The following is a 22,774-nucleotide window of genomic DNA, read 5'->3' as shown; positions in this document are numbered from 1 at the left end:
TGCTAGAAATGGTCAAATGCAAACCAGTGAAGTTGCAAAGACTTGGCAATAACTCAAATTGTTAATAGTTATTTTTTTCTGATAAATGCAGCTTCAGATTCTAACAGTCTACAATTCTCCTGATAATTCATGCATTTAGTAGAATTAAATCCTTAATACAAGTCAAATCACATTTAGTCAGTTAGTATTCCAGGGACTATTCTGCAGAATGTTAGTACAGGTGTCATGAGTAAACTACAAGATGCAACTCAATATGCAAACTCAAAATGCAGAGTAACTCAATATGCAAACCTATGGCACAGCAGGTTACTAGCCTGTTTAGAAGAGGATATTAATAAAACATATAGGAATTGAACGTCTGAGAGCTGAACCATTCCGCAGGACTGAATAAAATGTTTAGGTAACATAACTCCTGCAATCATAAAAGGTCTCCTGGAAGACTGTGGACAAAATGAAGAAATGTACAGATTGGCAGACAGAGGAGAGGGTTGTGAAAATCTGACTAAGGAGAAACACACACTGGGAAGGCAGAAGAGCTGCTCAAGGCCAGGCTGGATGCACACCATCACTTCCCCCTTCTCACTGCTCCCAACAGCCTCCCAGTTGGGTTCTGCCCATGAAAATTCTCTGCACACAGCTATCATCACCTTAAAGTTCAATTTCTCTCCCATTCTGCTCAAAAATCAATGGCTCCCTACGGCTCCACAAACCAAATTCAGACTCCGGAGTAACACAGCATAAGTACTCAATACATCTGAGTATGTGTGATTATTTTCATATTTCCTGCTTGATTGGAAGGTTCTAGAAGGCAAACATTAATCCTGTTTATTTTTTAATATTTTGATATGTGATAGCTCTTACAAGTACCTTTGGTATAGTAGAAGTTCAAAACATATTTATTAAATGAATGAACAGATGATTTAACAAATTTTATACAGTATTGGCAAAATGGGTTGGCTGGTAAGTAGGTAACCTTGCATGGGAAGTTAGAAGTTTAGATTTGATACAACAGACTCTGGTCAGCTACTGGATGGTTTTGTGTACAAAGTGAGAGGATAAAAATGGTGTTTGAAGTATCTTGTTCTAGTTGTGGTTGTAGGGAGCATTAGCCCCAAAAGGACTAAAAGTAGAAAGAACAAGTGAGTAAATCAAGATGAGGATTTTTGCCTGTTGATTAGTCACTAATGTGCATATTCCTTCAATAAATACCAAAAAGAGAAAATTGTCACATGTATCTTTTCTTTGATCTATTTTTAACGAGTTCATTTCTGAGATAAAGAGAGGATTTTTTTTTCCAGGCCTTAGCCCCATCACTTATGATATTTATAGTCTCTTAATTTTAAAGAATAGCCACCAGGGGTGCCTGGTTGTCTCAGTTGGAGGAGCATATGACTTTTGATCTTGGGGTAGTGAGTTGGAGCCCCACACTTGGTGTAGAGATTACAAAAAAATAAACTTTTTTTTTTAAGTAAAAAAAAAAAAAAAAAAAGGAATGGCAACCAGAAATCTTAGAACTTAGGACAGATACAGTTATTTGTACATTACAAATATTCTCCATAGTAACATCTTCCAAAATGATGCTCCAAACAAAACGTAAAAATTGAAAGAATTCCATTTTGTCTATTCTTATTACAATGCAGAATACTTGAGTTTGTGGTTTTATCTCAACTAAAATTAATTCGATGGTAGCATTTTATAATGCGGTATAACATTTTGATATTAAATAGATGAATTCATCAGCACTTGAGCATGCCAGTGCATTGAAAAGTGTCAAGAGATTGTAACGAATGCCCACTCTCCTCTCGAAAAGCTTATTCTCTCTCTGCTCAAGCCTCATTCACCCTCCCCACTCTTTGCCAGAAGGTCATGGGGGACTAGAGGAGGGTCAGCAGCAGGGCACACTGGGAAGGACGTCAGTGTATCAGCTCTCAGTCTTGGCCACTCACTAGAAACATCTGGGAGCTTCTAACAGGTAGGAATTTTGCAACCACACCCCAGACCTATGTCAGGATATTTCAAAAGCTTCTCCCAGGTGATTTTGTTATCCAGCCTTGAGAAGCCATGAATGAGTGTTTTCCTTACACTGGAAAAAATAATTTTTATATCTGATTTCCTAGACATAGTGTCAAAAAGACACAGTAGTTTGAAAGGCTAAATAGATGATGTGGCTGATTTTATTTTAAAGAGGAGAAACAAACTTTGGCTTACCTGCCTTCTGACAGTGTACAATCTTTTCATACACAGCATCTGCATTTTCAATGACGGCTTTGAGAGACTGGATCATCTGCAAAGAGAACACCCAGACACGGGATTACACCTGACACCCACGTCCCAGTCTACACACGTGCATTAGGCTCTCCTCTATAAACAGGTTGAGGTGCTGGGGTGAAATGCTCTTTTATCTCACTTCCCACCACTCAGTTCAAATGTGCATGCACGCAATGAGAAATCCTGCATTCCATGTAATGGTTCACACAGGTTGGGAGTATTATGTTTCATAGTCAGGCTTGTACAACACTGAATTTGAACCTTGAGTCAATACTGAATGGAGTTTGTTTCAGTATGAGAAACTACAAATAAACATGTATACACATCTTATCTGTGTTTTAAATTATATTTTCCATCATTTGTTTTTAACAAAATCTTCAACTTCATCTTATAGAAAGCTCTGCCACCTACACACCTTACTCATTTAGGCTAAAATGCCTTCATCTGAAAATTAGTTTAAAACTTACCATGAGGATCAAAAAACAACATTTATTTTATTGTTTTGAAGGTTTATTTATTTTTAGAGAGAGAGAGAGAGACAGAGCAAGCATGAGCAGGGGATGGTGGGCCAGAAGGAGAGGGAGAGACAGAGAGAACCTCAAGTAGACTCTCCTCTGAGCTTAGAGCCCAACAAAGGGCTTGAGCTCACAAGTGTGAGATCATGACCTGAGCCACAATCAAGAACCAGACGCTTAACCGACTGAACCCCCCCACACCCCTTAAAACAATGTTTACACTAGTATTTTTAATGTTCCTATCAATGATTTTAAAAGATCTAATTTTGAAAAAAAATAAAAATAAAAGATCCAATTTTGAGTTCTTATTCCAAATTACATGTGTTTGTTTTAGCAGCCATGCTTGAATTTAAAAAAAAAAAAAAAAAAAAAAAAAAGATCAGGGCATAGCTAGCTGATCAATTATTTTACTTACCAAAAGATCTGTCTGAAGTAATCTTTTTGGCTCTAAAATCACTATGAAACCAGGGTAGCCAGATTCAGTTCTCATAGCTCAAATGGGTACAATTGATGATGCTTGCCTTAAGTATAGATCTCAACATTTTGTATTTAAATGTCCCAATATTTTGCATTATAATATTACTCATCCATTTTACGTGACCATTTTTAAGTAATAAACAGCAATCCCTCATTCTCCATCTCTTTAAATTCTGCTTTGTTTTTCTTTATAGTACATATCACTAACTGCCACAATCATTATTTTATAGAAACTAAATATATGTAGGTTGGATTATTTGTATAATTCAAAGAAGGAACGCCCTATTTTGACTAGTTACACTTATTTAAACCAAAGCATAATCAACATGCCTCTTAAGAAGTACACCAGATTCTTCAAATGAGTCACACGGTATTTATCAACTTGTCCACTGTTCTGAGAAAATTATAGTAAACACTAAAAGGTTTAAGGCCAATGCAGGTGCTCATTCATGCCTTCATTCATTATCCATGGCCCAGAGCAGGAACTGGGGACACAGGGACCTACAGGATATAGCCTCTATCTTCAGGAAGCCCACATCCCAATGGAAGAGCCTGCACTTTGGAATTCAGTATTTTCACATTTATTCTTCAAGATCTGAGTCATGCTTGTAAATTAAAATATTCTATTTTACAGCTTGACATATTGAACAGGCAATGATAAAAATGAATAGTTAAGAGCTCAATTACATTGATATAAAGTCATTTGTACCATGACATCATTTGCATACTGAAAAGGTTTATCCCGTCATCAGTAACCTTTTTCAGCTTTGATGTCAAGCCAAATGAATGATACGAAGAAGCAAGGACTTCTTTAAGCAAGGATGGTGGTTGTCACAGGTCAGTATCAAAGAAATGGCCAACTGTGCCTCCATCACTCAAACAGGAAAAAGGAGGAAAAAAATAGCAGCAATGAAATGAACCTGGTCATGAAGCAGATGGGCAAGACAGGAGCAATAACAGAAGGAATGTAGGAGAACAAATCAGCAGCAGTAGGCACAGGGTCACGCATATAGATGACCTGTGGGGGAGAGGTGGTCAAAACACACTCTTACTGGGGGTGGCGCGGGGACAGAAAGAGCACAGATTTATATGGGCTAAAATCCTGCTTCTGCTGTTCATTAGCTTTGTCACCTAGGCTGGGATATTAAACATCATGGAGCCATAATTTTCTACCTATAAAATGAGTTTAATAAAAGACACTACCTTCATAATGTTGTGAGGATTAAATGAAAGGATGCACGTGACTATCATAATGAAGACACTTGCAAACAGATGTGACAATGGCCTCCCCAGAGCATTTGCTGGTAGCCCAAGATTAGCTGTATGAGTATGCCTTCCCTTCAGATGTTCACGGTCAATGTTTCAAACATTCATTACTAATTTTAGTTTTACTTGAAAAGCCTGGTGTGGTGAAGCTCAAAGAAACAACAAATCACATCATTATTCTTAGAAGCTTCTTCCAGTTTAAAGTATCACCAAAGGTTACATAGTTAGGCAACTTTCAGCTTAAAATATAATGCAAGGTTTAAGGACAGCACATGTATTTCAAGGGTCTGGAGAGAGGAGCTCACCTGCCTCCTTTGCTCTATACTTGAATGATCAATCCTTTATTCTTGGGACAATCACTTACTGAGGTCCTCTGAGTGTGGGACCCTGAATTAAGTGCTGTGAATGAATAAAGAATAGGTGCTGACCCAGAACTATGAGCAAACAGTAATCACAACAAAATGTGGCATTGCCATTGTAGTCCATGTGCTATTGGGTGTGGTAAAGCTAAATACCCCTAAGCCACAGGAGGTAGATGGGATATTTAATGGTGGTGTACTCGTGGTGTCATGGCGTCTTGTTGATGCTCTGTGGACTGGACTTGAAATATACACTCTACCCCTTACTTATGAGCAGTATATAAAACATGAAGGTGGCTAATCTACCAGGGTGGAGAATGCAAACACAGTGAAAAGCCATTTCTCTCAGGTTTGGAAGTAAACAGTGGCAGGTATTCACCGACCCTATGGGGGGGGTATCCTGGAGAGAATCAGCCTCAGAGAAGGTGAGCACAACAATAAACAGTAGAACTCAGAGAAGGCAGGAAGAAAATATATCCAGACCTTAGCAGAGATTATTCATCTTGCCACACCTGTTACTAAATGTTTTCACCACTTCCTTGGGGAGGAGGAACTGCCAGTTTATATCTTTTTATAGTTTTAGGGTACATATTTACAGTTAGGGTGGGTACTTACATTAATGTATAGTAAACAGTTTATGGTTCTTGTCCACAGAGTGAGTTCACTGATCCTCAACTCTTGCAGTATCTGAATAAATTTTCTTTGGGTGAAAGAGCCCTGCTAGGTGTTGGTCAGCAAGCTCTCCAGACTGTGAGCTCCTGTAAGTGCACTACCTGAAGGGTCCAGCCATCGGAGAGGGCAAGGCCAGGCAGTGGGCCTTCCTGCCTGCCTACTCAGCTGGCTGATGTCATGCTTCATTCAGCCAACAACTGTGACCGAATGCAGGGCACATGGCACTGAGGATACAGCAGGGACCACACGGGGGTGGGGGTGGGGGTGAGGGGGCATTAGATCTAGTGGGGACTAATCTCTGCCTGGGTCTGCTGTGCTACAACAAGCTGTGATTATAAATAGTACAAGTGTTGGTTGAGTGAATCAAAATGAAAGTAATTGAACGCCTCCTCTGCATCAGGTGTGTAGTTGGTGCTTTCTATTTCATTTAAAGCTCACAAAACCCATATGAGATACGTATTGATGGTGTTGGTTTTATAGGTGTGAGCACTGACACCCTGAGGGCTAAGCCACTTTCCCAAGGTCCTCTGGTAAGAGAGGCAAAGGAACTATAACTAGCAAATGATGTGTTCTGTTTGACCTCAAAGCCCCTGCTTTGCCACAGCACCATGACACATCTTGGCCATACGAGTAGCACCTGCACCAGGAGCACTGGGGAAAGGGCATTCCAGCCAGAAAGACACATAGGCAGAAAGGAATTTAGTGACTCCTGACAGGTGCTACACACAGTAGGTGGTATAATCTCGACTACTGCCTTCCACCTTAATATTTCTGTAAAGCACTTTTGGAAAACATTTCTTTTAAAATGACAACAAACAATTTGCTTGGCTCCACTTAACAATTCATCATTACAAGAGAGAAATCATTTACATTTAACATGAAACTACTCGAATAAGCAGTTCAGAGTAGACAAAAGCAAGTAAGTGGGGAGTGACATCAAGAGATGAGTCAAAGGGAGAAACAACTTCAAATTATCTTATTTTCTCTGTATATATTACATGAATGTGTCAATATGATGCAAGGCCCAGGAGAGTGGTTGGCTTTAGAAGCATTATTTGCACTAATGCAAATGCATTTCCATGGATCCCCTTTAAACACAGAGGTATGGGTCTTGGCTCAGCAATCAGATCATCCTGCTGCTAACTGTAGTAACTTACCACACGGACAGCTCATACTGTTTATGAAATAGAAGATGCTTTTGTGTAGTTGTTGCTAATAGATTTTCTATTAGTGTCCAGTTACCAGTAACTCCCTAAATTTCTGGAACTAATGCATTAGGAAAATCTATGGATTTAACATAGCCCAGGAACCCATTTCATAATTTTGATCAACTCTAATGTAGAGTTTTAATATAGGACTTAAGCAGATGAAAAGCAGGAAGTTTCAACTAAAGGCAAGTAAAAATTCGTATTTTATTAAGCTGGACAGAAACCAGAAATGCCTTTCCTAAGAATGTTCCATTTTGAAAGTAACTCCCCATATGAGTTATAAGGCAAACTTCTCTGTTTATGGATATGGTTAATGTGAATTGTAACTATGTTAATATATTTTATATCACTAGATTTCTATAGATTGCTTCTTAGTTTTTTGTTTTGAAATTTGTACATCAAGTAGGAAAATTCTGTTTTCAGGATAAGTAAGTCTATGTAAGGATCTTTTATGTAAGGATGTTATATCTGATTTTGGACAGTATTCCACATCTCCTTTCATCCCAGGAACACAGATTTTGATATTCACAAAAACAATTTGCCAATAACTTCAAGTCCTTGGGGAAAGAAGTTCAATAATAACAATAAGAACATCTTCTGAGTTCTACTTTTTCCTTTTATCCTTCTTTGACCTCAGTTGCAGACAGAAAATGCTTCCCTCTTAAGACGTGGCTTTGTCTGTCCCCATCTTCACACATGGCTGCTGCTGCTGCTTTGGCTGCAGCTATATCTAATGAAGTTACAAAGTCTGAGAATGTGCTAATGTGCTAATGTACAAAAGGGAACATCTAGAAAACAAAAAAAGGTTTGTTCCTTTACAGATTCTGTAATTGTGTGTATGACATATAAGTAACTCAAGTAACTGAGCATCATTCTCAAACTTGCCAATGGACTTAGAGAAATGATACACCTGCTCCCACCTCTGAACACCCCTCAGGGTTCCAATGTGGTCATGGAGATCCATGGTAGGCCATGGTGGACAGTGAATGCCTAGGTAGCAGGTATGGTACTGCCTGGCTCAGGAAAGACCCAAGGAAGACTGGACCAAAGCAGGACTTGCCTCTCAGGACTCCAGGAAGAAGTAGCAAAACAGCAAATGTGAATCAAGGATCGAGGTCCTCAAAAAAAACTACCAAATTCAATCCAAAGAAGTGTTCTCCCCCAAATCAGAATGATCTGTATGGATGTCTCTAGAGCTCAGTGTGACCAGAGGACTGTCACCCTGTCCTACACAGTCCTACAAATTGAGTCAGTTTGCTAATGCTGAGAATGGGACAGAGAAGAAGGAAATTCTCTCAGGAATCTGTAAGCTTCAGTGCTTCTTTCTGTGCCCTTGAAAGCAGTATCTGAGTTAATAACACTACCTTTCTTTTTATTACTTTAAACAGAAGTTTTTAGAACTTTGAAGAATTTTAGAATCGAATACAAGAACACTGGGATCCAGGCCTTCTAAACTGAAATTCAGAAGTAACATTTTCTTTTAGTAAAGCGTCCAAGTACAACAAAATGTCACAGGGTTGAACCAATGGAAGCGAAACCATTTATGAAGTTATTGTTGGAAAATACAACAGAGCTTTTAACACTTGAAAATAATATAAAAGTTACATACTTGAACAGGGGTATAAGAGTTGTATCACGGTGGGGGTCTCATGCTACTATTAAGCCCAGCCCCCATCTGCGGTTCACACAGGGGGAGGGCTGTGGCCACATTTGCAGAGAGTTGGCCACCATTCAGGGGCCAAAACATGCCACGTCATTAATAGCTGCGGTCATCATCCCTTCCAGCAAGGTCACTATAAAAACACTTTCCACATAACAAACAGTTTCCAGAGTAATTTGTCCTGGTTTCCTCTTGAAACCTCACTTCCACTTTCACATTTTCCATTATGCAACTCATAGAAAAGTATAGAAAAAACCCAATATCATAGAAAAGTCATAGAAAGAACCTTAAGCTCTGTTGGATGAAAACCACTACAGAACTGTCAACAAACACATAGAGAGGAGCATAGGTGGCTGCTACCTCATATGGGGCCCCACTGCAGGCATGGTGTGGAGTGGGGCAGGATATAAATCAGTGTAAAATATCATTCAGCTCTCTAGGCATTTCCATCAGGCTAGAAGAAAACAGAGAAATGTGATTAGAAAAGGAGTGATGGGTCAGCTTGGATGGGCTACAGAATTACAACTTTGAGGAGAGACCAAGGTGCAGGAAGAAATACAGGGCAGGGGACCCAAAGGTGGGGTCAGGAAGCAGGCAGGAAGCCACAGCTACTAGAGGGACATGGAAGGTGGCAGAAGGGCTGGGAAAGGAAAGATGAAAGTGGGAGACTGAGTAGGGGACAAAGCAGGACTCAGTGACTGATTTGCTGTGGGCAGAGGAAGGGCCAAAGACTCTTTCCCCTTGGATAGACAAGGAAAATTTAACACCCCCATGGTTGTGAAGCATTTCATAGTTTACAGTGTCTTTAATGTGTTCACTCATCTAGTGGTGGAGTTGAGCTATGGTCACAATGGAACAGTCTGGTGAAATTGTGCAGCAGCAATCAGAAACTGTGGACGCTTGGTTCTGGCTTTGGAAAATTGGGGATTTTCTGCACAAAGGTAGCAACTGAGATGAAAACATGTATACATCTCCAAGGGAGGAATTTTACAAATATATGAGATGAAAACATCACAGTGATGCTCTAGAATCACTTAAATTAATAAGCAGAGAGAACTAGTCGAAGAGATACAGCAGGAGCCGTCAGAGGGGAAGGAGGAAAACCAGGATATTAAGCATTTACAGATGTGTGAGGAGTTTCTGGAAGAAGGGTGCGTCCGAGCATTGGAAGCTCTGGGTTCGGGCACTTGGTAGTTGTGGGGAATATAACTGCAGTACTCATAGTTCCGCTACAATGGGATGTACAAGTTCCTAAAAATCACTTGCACTATACAAAATTATGCAGTAAAAGCACAACGTTTGTGGGGAAAATGGAGTTGGGGCACAACATTCAAAAATTTTGCAGTGACACATTAAGAAAAGACAGGAACTGAATAAAAGTGACAGCTCAGCTCTGCATATGTTAAATAGTTAAGGAATGCAAAGCTACTATTATGCACGTGGTGGTGACTGACCTTGAGAAAGACCTGAGGTTTGCTTGGCAAGGGGTGTTCTGAGGGTTGCAGATCCTAAGTTACAGGAGGTGATGTGAGGTCTGATGAAGGCGGTAACAGGAGATGTGGATGGGCACAGCTCCAGACTCCCTCACTAACTGGGGGAGCCATGTGCTGCCTGACGTGCGTGTGTACATGCAGTTCAGCCAGGGTAAGTTTTCTGCGTTCACTAGTTTCTTGTGGTCCAAACTGTGCACAGCCAAACACAACATTTGAGTTAGGTTAAAATTGTTCCTTAATGTATCCATCACATTCAAATAAATTTGCATTTTCAAAACACGTGTTATAGCTAAGGGACTATAACAGGGAGACTACTCAAAACCTTTCTGAAATATTTTTTTTCAAAATTTCCCATGAAATTTTATTCTGAAGTACATAGTTAAAGTCTCAGTTTCTACGATATCAACTGAAGCATGGTTTTGGCATTGTATAAGCCTGCCTCGACATGGTACTCAGCTATTTTAACAATCATTTTTTTGCCAGAGAGTGGATGCCAAGTGCTATATAAATCTGGAGCAAATTATGAGTTATGAGTGACCCAGGGTCCACGTTTAGGAAGCCAAGAATTCTCTAGTTTTTCAATACGCTCTGATTTTTCATAAAGTTTACTTCAGAGCTAGGGTGGCATGTACCTAAGGAATGAATGTGGCTCTCCTGTTACATAACTTTTATCTGAACATTGGTACAATATGAATCTCTTATGCCCAAAATTTCAGATCAAATCCCATAAAGTAACATTGTATCTCATGCATAAGTATCTAGTCAAATTTTCACATGCCATAAAGGCTTCTCCACCGCCATCATTTTCTCCATCTACCACTTCTCACTTTCATTTAATATATCATCACAATTCACAACACTTAGAAAAGGCTGCATTTCACAGATTAAACCTCGAGGTTTAATTAAATTGCAGATTCTTAAGTGAATCACCATCTAAATGTCAGTAAGACGAAGACATTATGCTTACTATACACAGACTAATAAATATATAGGTTTCTCTTGTACTCACCTAAAAAGAAATTGGATTCAGTATAAAATTCATGAAAACAAATACTATCTACATAGTAAAAACAACCAATTTATTGCCCTAGGTTTGTTCTTTCTACCAGTTGCTGTGGCACCCAGCACACAGGGAGGGCCCAAACCTTTACACGTCTGGGTGCTTCTGAGTGGCACTTCCAGTGTCAGCCACTAGAAGTCCTTAGTTATACACATTTCATGGTCTGGAAGAAAGGAGAAAGGAGGAGAGATGAGAGAAAACACCACAAAGAGAAAATTGGGTTTGAGGAGGCACTACATCCAGGAATAAAAGGGGGAAAAAAAAAGACGACAAAATCACAGAAGCAGAGCTCAGAGGAATTAAAACAATAAATGCACTGGGGTGATTTATTTTATCAAAAATCATATTTTAAATCAGATTAAAAACTTTCAATTTATGCAGACAACTGAATAAACCATAAAGTCACAAACTTTGATTTAAAAGAAATTCACTCCCATTTCTAGATGAATTGGGATTTAGCATTGCTACTGGTCTCCATATGTTCCCAAACATGTTTAAATAGACCAGGAGCTGGATAAGCTTCATTGTGCAAACTAGCTTAGGGAAAACAGAAAAGGGTTCTGGAAATACCTAGGGATCTAACAGATCAAAGGATTAGTTATAAAGCCAGTATACAGATTTTAAATGTTTATCCTACTATAAACCGTTGGCAAAGTTTTAAAACTTCTGAATACTTTTAGCTTCAGGAAGTACACAGAATTTCAAAAAGTTGAATTTTGATTTTGATCTTTGGTTGTTTCTGGTCCTGTACAATACTATCTTTCAAGGAAACAAAAATTGTTGAAAATGAAGCAAAACAGAACCTAAGCTATTCTGAAAAGGAACTCCACTGAAATTATAAAACTCTCCAGAAAAATTCTATAATTCCTACTAGTGCATCTAATAATATATTGTGCTGTACTTTTCTGTATGGAGAATACATATATAGTTAAGTTCAAATGCTTTTAAATTATAATAGCTCTCTTATCTCTCCATTTTATGGCCACGGAATAACTTGGGTGTGCTATACAGCATTACTTGGTGTTTACACAATTACTGTGGGAAGACTCCAAATTCTCACACTCAACAGGCTACTCCGCAGTGTGTGATGAGTCACCATGCACCAAGGTTGCCTCAAGGAGGCACACGCAAACCCCAACCTTTCCAGGCCTTTGGTCATGTCATGTCAGCCTCTTCATGCTGCAAAATCCATCATCTCCCACTTTCCCAAAGGGTAATAACAATGTGCTTGCATGACAGCCTCAGATCATCTCAGGCAGCATGAAATCTAAGTGCTGTGTTCAAGTGTCCTCTGTGGTTAGGAGAAAAGGAAGGGATAGGAGCACAGAGGGACTCAGCTACTTGCAAAGGGACCTCTGGCTGGGCCTGAGGGGCAGCCAGGCACAGTCCAGTGGGGACACAGTCTACAGCCTGCCACTCCCTCTGGCTCCAGGAAATGCCTGGAAAGCTGGAAAGAAGGGCAATACACCACTGTAAAACTCTTGGGTCCCAGAAGTTTTCAGGGATCGTGGTGAGTTCACAGGCTACATCTTGGATGGAGGGGAGTGTCTTCAAGGAGCTGATAAGAATGGCTTAAAACGTGGCCAGAATCATCCCTGCAGGAAGAATGGGGAACTTGAGCTCATTAAACCCAATTATTCAGTGAGCAAGCTACTTCCGGAGAAAGATTAGGAACTTCTGGATGCTACATTAATTCTTTCAAGTCACCAAGGACCATTTTGAATTCTGACACGCTTGTTTAAAACAATTATTACTATATTAATTAAATTTCAAAAGATACAATTAGAATTAAACATAGTACCACTTTTATTACTGTCTATTTATATCAAGCCTTTTCTCCAAGGGGATCAAGGTGATTTAGAAACTCCTAATTAACAGAAGATAATTCAATCACAGTCTGACTGTAAGGTATCATTAGTTTCTTTCAGGTCTGTGTAACTAAGTATAGATGTTAGTTAAAAAAAGCAATTGGAGGCTTCTCTGTTATGAAAAACAATATTTCTTTTTTTTTTCTTTTCTCTCTCTCTCTCTCTCTTTTTAGCACAGTGAAGTGTCCACAGTATTCCAGGAATGACAGAGCAGGAAAGAAGACCACACAATTGATCAGCTACTAGTGTACTTACTGTATAAATCCAGGATTTTTTCCTGGTGTTGATCACATAACTCGCATGTTCCCCTGCCTTCCCCTTTCAGAGAAGAGAGACAACTCATCTATTAAGGTGGTGGGAAACCTTATCTTCTGCTTTTCACTATGTAATTTTAAACCTGCCTTTATGAAATTGAAATGGAGTAGGCATGCTCTCTCTACAGCAAAGCTGCTGCTCTGAAGTTTGGAGTGATGTTAAAATATACACACATAAAGGTCTTAAAGTTTCAAGAGCTGCAGGTTTCTAGAATTTGAAAACTCATAATAACATGATAATGACTAGCATTTATTGATCTTTATTATGGTCTGGGGCTATTTACATCTAATTTCGTATCCTTTGAGGTGGTGATATGATGCCCATTTTACAGACAGAGAAATGGACTTGCCCTTAGTCACACAGTAAGCATGAGGCAGGGACTATCTCATCATTGGGGCTCATATTCTTTGCTAGCACAGCCCAGGCTCCCAAAACCCACTCATATACTTCCTAGGGTCTAGGGTGTATACTTCCTCCTTCATCCCCCAATGTTTAGTCATGGTGTCTTTACAGAGCAATTTTGCACATGGGTATTCACACCGCATGCACACCTTCCCAGATGGTCTCTGTGAATCTACAACTGTACTTACTGACAGGTACCCTTGGCAAAATACACCAGGGCATTATCTTCTGCTGGATGCCATTGCACTGACTCAGCTCATGATGGCAGGTGAGATAAGGACAAAGACTTTACCAAGGTGGGGTAAGAGCTGGTGGATAGTGTGTGTGTGTGTGTGTGTGTGTGTGTGTGTGTGTGTGAGAGAGAGAGAGAGAGAGAGAGAAAGAGAGAGAGAGAGAGAGAAAGTCAGGTTTCTTCCCCCAGGAGCACAGGAGTGTGGTACAGCCACTTGGCAGGGACAGTGAGTGTTGGAAATGAAGAGGGTAAGACAACTGAGAGAAGTAGCTGTCTGACATTCAAGTATTATTCAAGTATTTCTCTGCTTAGCCCACCAGGAGCCTACATCCACCTGTTAGCTCACACGACAACCCATCTATGAGCATGCTTTGGGAACTCCTATTACACTACACATATATGAACAACTTTCTCATCCCAGGGTGGCTTCACTGAATCAAGCTGTTGTTCTGTTTGGCTGGGTGAACAACTAGGACTCTCCCTTCCACTCCTCAACTCTGCTCTATTTTCCTCTTGGGACATACTAATCTTCAAGTAGGGAATTTCAGACGCAGCAAAGTCCTCTGGCCAGTTAGGGGAGATTTGAGGGTACGGACAAGAGGTGAATGATCTGGGGAGGAGGACCCTCATGCCTACCTTCCCCTCTCCCCCTGCTCTAGTCCAGAGCCTCTGGGTTCCAGCCTACCCCTCCCACAGGCATCTCAGGTGTCCTCTTCTTGTGGGACCTACAAAGGTTCCATCTACTGCCTCAGGACGTGGGAGCTGCCATCTAGTACCAAGCCTGGAAGAGCGGCAGCCCCACCCTCCACCACCTGGCCATCCCGCAAACCTAACCCTCCTGGGGAAAACTACTGGTCATGATGATATAAATCAGGCAAGTTCAGGAAAATGTAGCCATTGTGGGGCAGAGACATAGGATAGGAAGAACTCCTGATCTGTGTCCTGGAGCTCAAGGTCATTTTCATTCACCAATTATAGATCTACTCCTTGCACCTGCTCTGCAGTGGAAACACAGTAGTGAGCAGGGCACACTCTGTCCCTGCCAACCTGGAGCTCTGATTCAGCAGAGGGGGAGAGAGGTATCTTTAAAAAAAAAAAAAAGAAAGAAAGAAAGAAAAAAAAAAAAAAAACAAACCAACCAATGTGTAATAACAAGCTGCAATGGGTGTGAGGAGGAAATGAACAGCATAAAGTAGCAGGGTGTGAGAAGCTGCAGAGGGCCCTCAGAGCAGCCTTCCCATTTCCCCAGGTGGGAGAGGGTTTCACAGGTTTGCTCTCCTTCTTCAGCACCTTTATAATCCCTCCCCTGATGAGACTGCTTTAAATAGAATGTGGTGAGCACAGCCTGGATCTGATCATTTGAAAGAAAGCCCTGCTCCCTGTTAGGGGAGGATAAGATGAAACCAGGGGTTTTCAGAGAAGATACAGAGCCTGCTTGGGAACTCCACCCAATTTTCCCCTTCTCTGCACCCCCTGCACCCTCTCCTGACAAGAAAATTTGGCTGATAAAAGGAGCACGACTTAAACTCCATTCTTTGGCTCATTTTTAAAGCCTCATTACCAAGCAGCACAAGCAGGACTATACACTCACTGCAAAGTTAAGTTAGTTACAAATTTTACTGGATTATAACAAAACTCTGGGTAATTGTCACCATTCCCACTGACGTGGCAAACTTGCCTCAGGAGCACTATAAACAACCAGAGAAAACGTTTTCATTGGCTTTTCTCTTCCAGTTTCCACCTCTAGTGTCTATAGATTCTTGACCATCAAAATGTTAACAGTTAGTAGTACTGCTTTAGAGGCTCACTGCTTATCCAGGGCAGGAGTACTCATGCTCTAGCAGCACTCTCTTCCTACCAAGTTAACAAGTAATATGATGTTCTTATGGATCAAAATTCAAAATGCACTGAGTATGTTAGGAAGGAAGGAAGGAAGGAAGGAAGGAAGGAAGGAAGGAAGGAAGGAAGGGAGGGAGGGAGGGAGGGAGGGAGGGAGGGAGGGGAGAAAGAAAGGCCTTTAAAAATATAATTTAAACTGGTGAAAGTGAATATGGGAACCAGTGCATTAAAATATCCTAGGGACTTTTCCTCTGATCCTCTTTTTGAGGGGTTGGCCAATTCTTTCTGCAAAGGAGCAGATGGTAGATATTTTAGGCTTTTAGGTTTAGTTTCCGTCTGGACAACTCTGTGCTGCTGTTGTGGCACAAAGGCAGTCACTGAATATGCCAGGGAGATAGATAGCTGTGCTCTAATAAAACTTTGTTTATGGATACTAAGGTTGGAATTTCACATGGTTTTTGCAAGTCATGCAATATTATTTTTTAAACTTTTTCAATCATTTGGCATGTGAGAGCCATTCTTAGCTTACAGACTGTACAAAAACAAGTGGTGCCAGACTGGCCCATGGGCCAGTCTCCCAAGCCTTACCCTAAAAAGTTACAAGATGCATCATTTGGTGACATTGGACAAAATGTATCTAAGAGAACAGCCTGATATGCTACACGCACATTTTAAAAAAGACATGAGAAACCAAGTGCAGCTAGTACTTCCAAAGGGTAAACATATATTATGAAATATGTAGGCAAAGGAAAGATTTGGTTATGGAGAATCCTAACATTGGTCAAAGATTTCCATAGACTCAGAACAAAAACAGGGCTCCATTTTAGGAAATCAACTAAAAATTACTTAAGTACCATTCCACTTCCATTTAGCTAAATACCCAAATAGCCATTTCTATTTAAAAGATAAGATTTTTGGGGGGTGGGGGGTGTTTGCTTGCTTGCTTGCTTCTGGCACCAGATAAGTGATTTAAAAGCTAAAATTATTTTGTGCTCATAGGATGACATAAATGATGGTGTGACTCCATATGACCACCCCCTAGTGTAGGAGTGTCATGATTATAAAGAAAACTAGAATGACCAACACTGATTTTAAAGAAAATTCCAGAATTAAAGATTTCTATAAGTTGATAAAGGATCTCCTATATAAAAATCTCAATAAAAAATCTAAACCATTTAGCTCTAAAGATTTGACTAATACTAAACGTAGTAGGGAAATAAATATTTTAAACTACCTAACATGTTATTTTTAAGTTAATTGGTAATTAAGCTTGTAGAGTTAAACTTAACTCTGAACACATCATATTGTCCACCCACTGAGTTTACTGTGAGAGTAGTTTTCTTATGGTTCAGAATTTAAAATACCCTAATTAAGTTAGAAAAGCCTTTAAAGCCATTATTAAGTGCTATTTTTATTCCTGATAAATTCAGATGGTAGTAAAATCAGATTTCTGGTATTAAAGGTGGTTATTTACATGGGGTGAGTGGCATTAATTATTTCACAGTAATCTGAGAGAATAGAAGTGAACAGAATGAACAACAGGAGCTGTTAAAATAGAGTAACAAGTGACAGATCCTGCAGTCCCCACTGAGGGAGAAGTTGCTGTGCGGAGGGCAGACCTGCAGACCAGAGCGGTTTGGTGAGGCTGAGGGTGGAGCACTCCTACCCATGCCCAAATCAGGAAATAATGGATCCCCAGGCAGGGCTGAATTTTATTCCTCTCACGAGTATGAGGTCAAATGTAACACATCAACAAGATGTAGGCTTCAAAGTTTATGTAGCGCCAAATGTTATTTATAGGAACACAACTAGCTGTGGAGAAAAATCACCACCTCATTATTCAAAAGGCTGTAGAAAACCACCTTTAAAATTTTTTTCTAGTTCATAACTAGGGACATAAAAGATTTTTTTTCAAAGAAAGGTCAGAAATGAGCACACACTACTGTCCAAGAAAAGATGCCAGGGTGGTTCGAGTAAGTGCCTACCATCACATTTTCTCAGAAACAATTCTGAAATATATAATTTTTAATATAAACTGGTTATCACAATAGCTTCATTTCACAGAGTTGGTTCCACACAAATTATCCTATTTCTTAGAGAGTTGTCTTCTAAACCGTGATAGCACATCCATCCAAAGAGTACATGTCCACAAAAACAGAGGCGCTCATCATTGCATTTACAAACAAATCTATATATTACCACTAACAATTTCATACAAATATCTGATGTAATTTCAATCTTTTAAACTCAACTCCAAATTATACTTGCAACACTACTAAGTCCTAAAGGGAAGAGCATATGCTGTTCTAAACCACACAAAAATGGGCAGTAATAAATCAAATTAATCTGTGAATGGATCTCCCATTTAGAAAGTCAGGGTATGATATAAAAAACATCAAAATGCTAAACAATAAAATTATATTTTCACTGTAACTTACAAGTTTTCTAAACTCTAACCTGAATATGGACAACAGTGGGACACAATGAAACATTAAACAATCCATCCTTTTGATCAATCTTTGACAAAAAGACTTCTGAAAAGAAATTCACATGTGTGATTCTTGTTAATTGTAGCCAGTCCTTTGAGGCCAGCACTGGTAAAATAATCACTCAGGCAAATGATTTCCATTTAACTGGCTGGAGAACATTCTGAACTCCAAATGGAGCCAGACACGAGGGCGAACTGCAGGCTCAGATGGCAAACGCAGCCACTTCTCTAAGTACAGTGAAGAACCACCATAGGCTTCACATCCCCAACTCCCTACCTGGTCAGAAATTGCCACTGTTGGGAAAACTAATAAGCTAAACAGTGAAAATGCATTTCCTGGGTCCTCCAATGGAGTGTGGCTCAGGTAGTATGTGGTGTTTCAAAGTAGAACCCACATTCGGGGAGCTCCAGGGTTTTCATCTCAGGTTTCTGCAACCTGACAGAGATGACGATGAGCACATTGATTTCTCTTCCAAAGTAGCTGCCAAAGCCACCTCTGTGCCAACAGCAAAGGTTAGAGTGTTGAGGAGACACACAGCCATCTTCTGGGTCCAAAGTGAGAGGACCAGAGGGCTCCCAAGCACAAGGTAAGAAGCAGGCTGAATGCATCAGTGAGCTATGAAGGGCATGTTTTAGGTTCTAGGTCAGCTAATCTTCATCTCAGTGAATCCAAAAGGATCTGGAACTCATAAGTTGTATAAAGACATACAAATAAATTACCATGCACTGAAAGCCAATTAGGTTCTTTGCTTCTTTGATCATCACTTTTCTGTTTGAAAAGGATTTCCACATAAGAGGACACATTATAAAACTAGATGCAGAGATGACACCATTCTGTGGATACTACAAAATAACTCCAAACTTTAAGATGTCAGATTCTGGACGTTGTAAAAACTTTCTTTTTTTAAAAAGAGCTGTATAGTATTAATAGTGTTTGGTGGATGTTTTAGTAGCAAATCAAAAATTTTGATTCTGGAATACTTTAATTGCTAGAGGTACATAGGCATGAAGTACATGTCCTTAGAGTTATTTTTTTCGCCCCTTTTTCTTGCTTGGCAATTACTAGGCTTAACATAACTTCTTCATCAATCCAAACACACCAAACAGATGCCACTGTTTCAAGATGCTCTAAGAAGAATGTTATTCACCTAACAATAGTGAAAGTTACAGAGAACAATCTGGCTCTATTTCTCTTGATGATCATAATATAATCCCTTTTGCTGGTGGGGTTCTTAAAGTTGTCACATCATACTTCTAACTCTACCTTCTGACTCCTTTCTGAAACACCCGGGTCTCTCTCTAGCTGACATTTCAGGACATCTATCTTTAAATCCAGAGGATGGGCTGCAGTGGGGAGGGAATGCTGACCTCTGGGAGACTGCAGCAGGAACATAGGTGCTTTGGGAAGAGTGTAAAGCTGTTTTTTTGTTTTTGTTTTTTCCCATATATATTGCCATATTTTAGAAACCATTTTGCCCTGGGGGCTTTCCACCTATTCAAATGGTTAGTTTTCAAGCTCTGGGCAAAGTGCAACTCATTTATAAAAACAAATACTTCTCTGAGCGGAAGGCAGATGCTCAACCACTGAGCCATCCCAGGATCCACGATCCAGTCCTACATCGGGCTCCCCGCAGGGAGCCTGCTTCTCTCTCTGCCTATGTCTCTGCCTCTCTCTCTATCTCTCATGTATAAATAAATAAAATCTTAAAAAAAATACTTCTCAGTTTTAAAGGTCTAGTTAGACTTTTATTTGGGTTCCCACCAGAATTACAGGCTTGAAAGTCAAGATTTTTGTCAAGGAGAAATAATTTTCCAAATTATTTTAACATAGGAAGAATCACCCCATAGATCACAAAGCTTCATGCCATAGGGCAGAGGAGACTGGCCTTTCCCCTCCCAAGGCTGGGCTGGAGGAGGAAAGGAACAGTGGAAAAGTTAGAAGTCCATCTCTTGTAGTCTCCAGTGATTGGAAATGGAGCTAGGGAACCCCTCCACTGCATGGATGAGTCTCAAGGTGAATAGGGGTGAAGGCGAGGATGACAAGGTTTAGAATGATATTCTTTAGTGAGGACACAGGAAGAAGCCTCCTGCAACCGTTCCCTTCCAGAAGTAGAGGGAAAGAGACAAAGTCTGGGAGACTGAGAATTTTCCCTAAAGAGCTGAGAATTTACAGGCCAAAGTGGATAATGTAAATTGATGCAATGGATTGAGTTCACCAAACTGAACAGAAATTGGGGAATACCCACCTCCGTCCTGAGAGAACAAGAGAGAGAGAGAGAGAGAGAGAGAGAGAGAGAGAAAAGCTACATTTCTCTTTGCCCTCTGAGTTGAGTGAGAGGTTTGCACTCAGACTCTGCCCCAGAGGCACAGCTCATGGAAGGTCTGAGCCAGAAAGCTGGCCACACGAGGGCAAAGACTAGCGTGGCTTCCTCCACTGGATGAACTTTTATTTATTCAAAGTTAAACAGAGACAAAGACTTTATGAATAAACTAGGATAAGGAAGCTAAACACTTCCTCACAGCTTTGAAAAGTCACCAATGTACCTCGTGACTAACCAAAAGAACTGTATTATTTACAGAGCAAGGATAGCATTTTAAATATGTATGCAGTCCTTTCTTCCTTCCTTCCTTTCTTTCTTTAAAAAAAAAAAATCTCCTGGAAGGGTCCTTGACAGAAAAAATAACTTAGCAAATTATCTACCTTTACCCAATGCAGGAACATAAAATACTTCTGGTCAAGAAGAGACTATATCAAAAATAAACTCTGAAGGAATATAAGAGCAAAATCCAAAATATAATGTAGGATTTGATGGGAACAAGGAATTTCCCTGCTCTTGCAGGAAAGAAAAAAAAAAAGATCACAGTATTTCAATGATCTTAGTTTTTTGTTTTTTTTTTAAAGATTTATTGATTTATTTATTCATGAGAGACCCACAGAGAGAGACAGAGACATAGGCAGAGGGGGAAGCAGGCTCCCTGAGGGGAGTCCAATGTGGGACTCGATCCTAGACCCTGGGATTACGTCCTGAGCTGAAGGCAGACACTCAACCACTGAGCCACTCAGGCGTCCGTAATGATCTTAGTTTTATCAAAAATGCAGTAGTGTTCTTCTGCATAAAGCATAAGTTTAGAAAGAATTTCCCTAACTTTTCTGGAGCTTTAGGTTTCAGATATATTTTATAAATATTTTCTACCAGATTCAGTGAAATAAAAATATTAAAATAATAAATTCAGTTTGAAAAATAAATCTTGCTCTGCCACCTTTAAAAAGAAAAAGAAAGACTCTAAAGAGAGAAGTAAAACAGTAGAGACTCCACCAAATACACGGACCTAAACCACTGCGGGGTAACAGTGCCCCAGATGGCCTTGGTTCAAACGAAATCCACCCCAGAACAGAAATGATGCCAAGCACAGGCTCCCATTTCTCATTTACCAATATGATTGGACAGCACCAACCATATCACTGTTTCCTAGCTTACTTAGAAATTTTAAATCAGACTGCTGATATGTTAGATGACACGGTGGCTTGCTTAATACCATTTATCATTTCTTGCCTGAAGACACCATCTGACAACATGTTGAACTCCATTAAGGTTTTCATGTCTGTTTTCCCAGAAAGTTTGGAGCTAGGTATCAAATGTAGCTCAGTTTGATAAAAACTGCAATATGATGAAGTCTCTTTCAAGGGGATTGTCAGCCCTTAAAAAATGCTACTCTTTCCTCGATTGCTCATTGCTTAGTATCTGGGGCATGTGTGTGTGTATGTGTGTGTGTGTGTGTAAGAAAACTTCTGAAAATGTGCTCTTTGGTTTCTGTGGAGACATGTGAAACTAGAAAACTGATCAGAAATAAATTCTATAATCACCACTGTGTGCACATCCTGAACATTATCTTCCAAAAGTTTCTCGAATCTCCCTCCATCTGATTACTGAGTGGTAGCCTGCTACATCTGATCTAATCACAATGTGATGCTGTCATCACACTGTATCTTTAACATTTCTTTTCCTTTCCATTGGCTTGGCAGCCTGAACTGTTTTGGAGTGGCTCAGCTATATGGTTTTGATGACTTCAGGGAAACTGCTTTTGGACACATCATTGGCTGGACCTCCCCGTCAGTGAATTAGACTATATAGCCTTTGGGTTTCTGATCTTCCCTCTGCAGGATATATCCATCTTTCTGTCTTTCTCCCTCCCTCCCTCCTTCCCTCCCTTCCTCCCTCTCTCTCCCTCCCCCCCCTCACACACAGACACACACACACACACACACACACACACACACACATCTAAGCTCAGCTTCATCCTAAAGCATAATAATTTATCTGGTCTTTTTTCTATAGTTACAAAAGTTTGGAAGGTTGACACCTCCAATTAAAAGAAGCTTTTAATGTCAAGTTCTGAGGCAGTAGAGTGATAAAAGGAGCCACAAAGGAGACAGGGATCAATAGCAGCCTTATTATAGATCATCTCTGGCTTGGTCCAGATGGGCCGACTCCATTAATTATGAAGTGTGATTTATCTCCTCACCGCACTAATCAGTGGCAAGACAAAATACATGAAATCACACCAAGAAAATAAAGCAGAGGGCTTCTGATGTTGCATGCCAATTGCTAACATGTCTGTGTATGAAAGAAACCCTTCATTTCACATATTTT

At 40.1% G+C, this 22,774-nt stretch overlaps 1 protein-coding gene across 1 annotated transcript in view; it reads right to left on the bottom strand.

Annotated features, from left to right (window-relative positions):
• PLCL2 (phospholipase C like 2) overlaps positions 1-22,774 on the bottom strand; it is a 186,215-nt gene that overhangs the window by 36,608 nt on the left and 126,833 nt on the right. The window contains exon 4 of the mRNA XM_072792878.1: positions 2,209-2,284. Within this exon, the coding sequence (XP_072648979.1) occupies positions 2,209-2,284 (76 nt within the window). The remainder of the gene's footprint in view (positions 1-2,208; positions 2,285-22,774) is intronic.

Source organism: Canis lupus, chromosome 22 (assembly GCF_048164855.1).
Source record: "Canis lupus baileyi chromosome 22, mCanLup2.hap1, whole genome shotgun sequence".
Lineage (NCBI taxonomy): Eukaryota > Metazoa > Chordata > Mammalia > Carnivora > Canidae > Canis > Canis lupus.
This window is presented reverse-complemented; position numbering and strand designations above follow the sequence as displayed.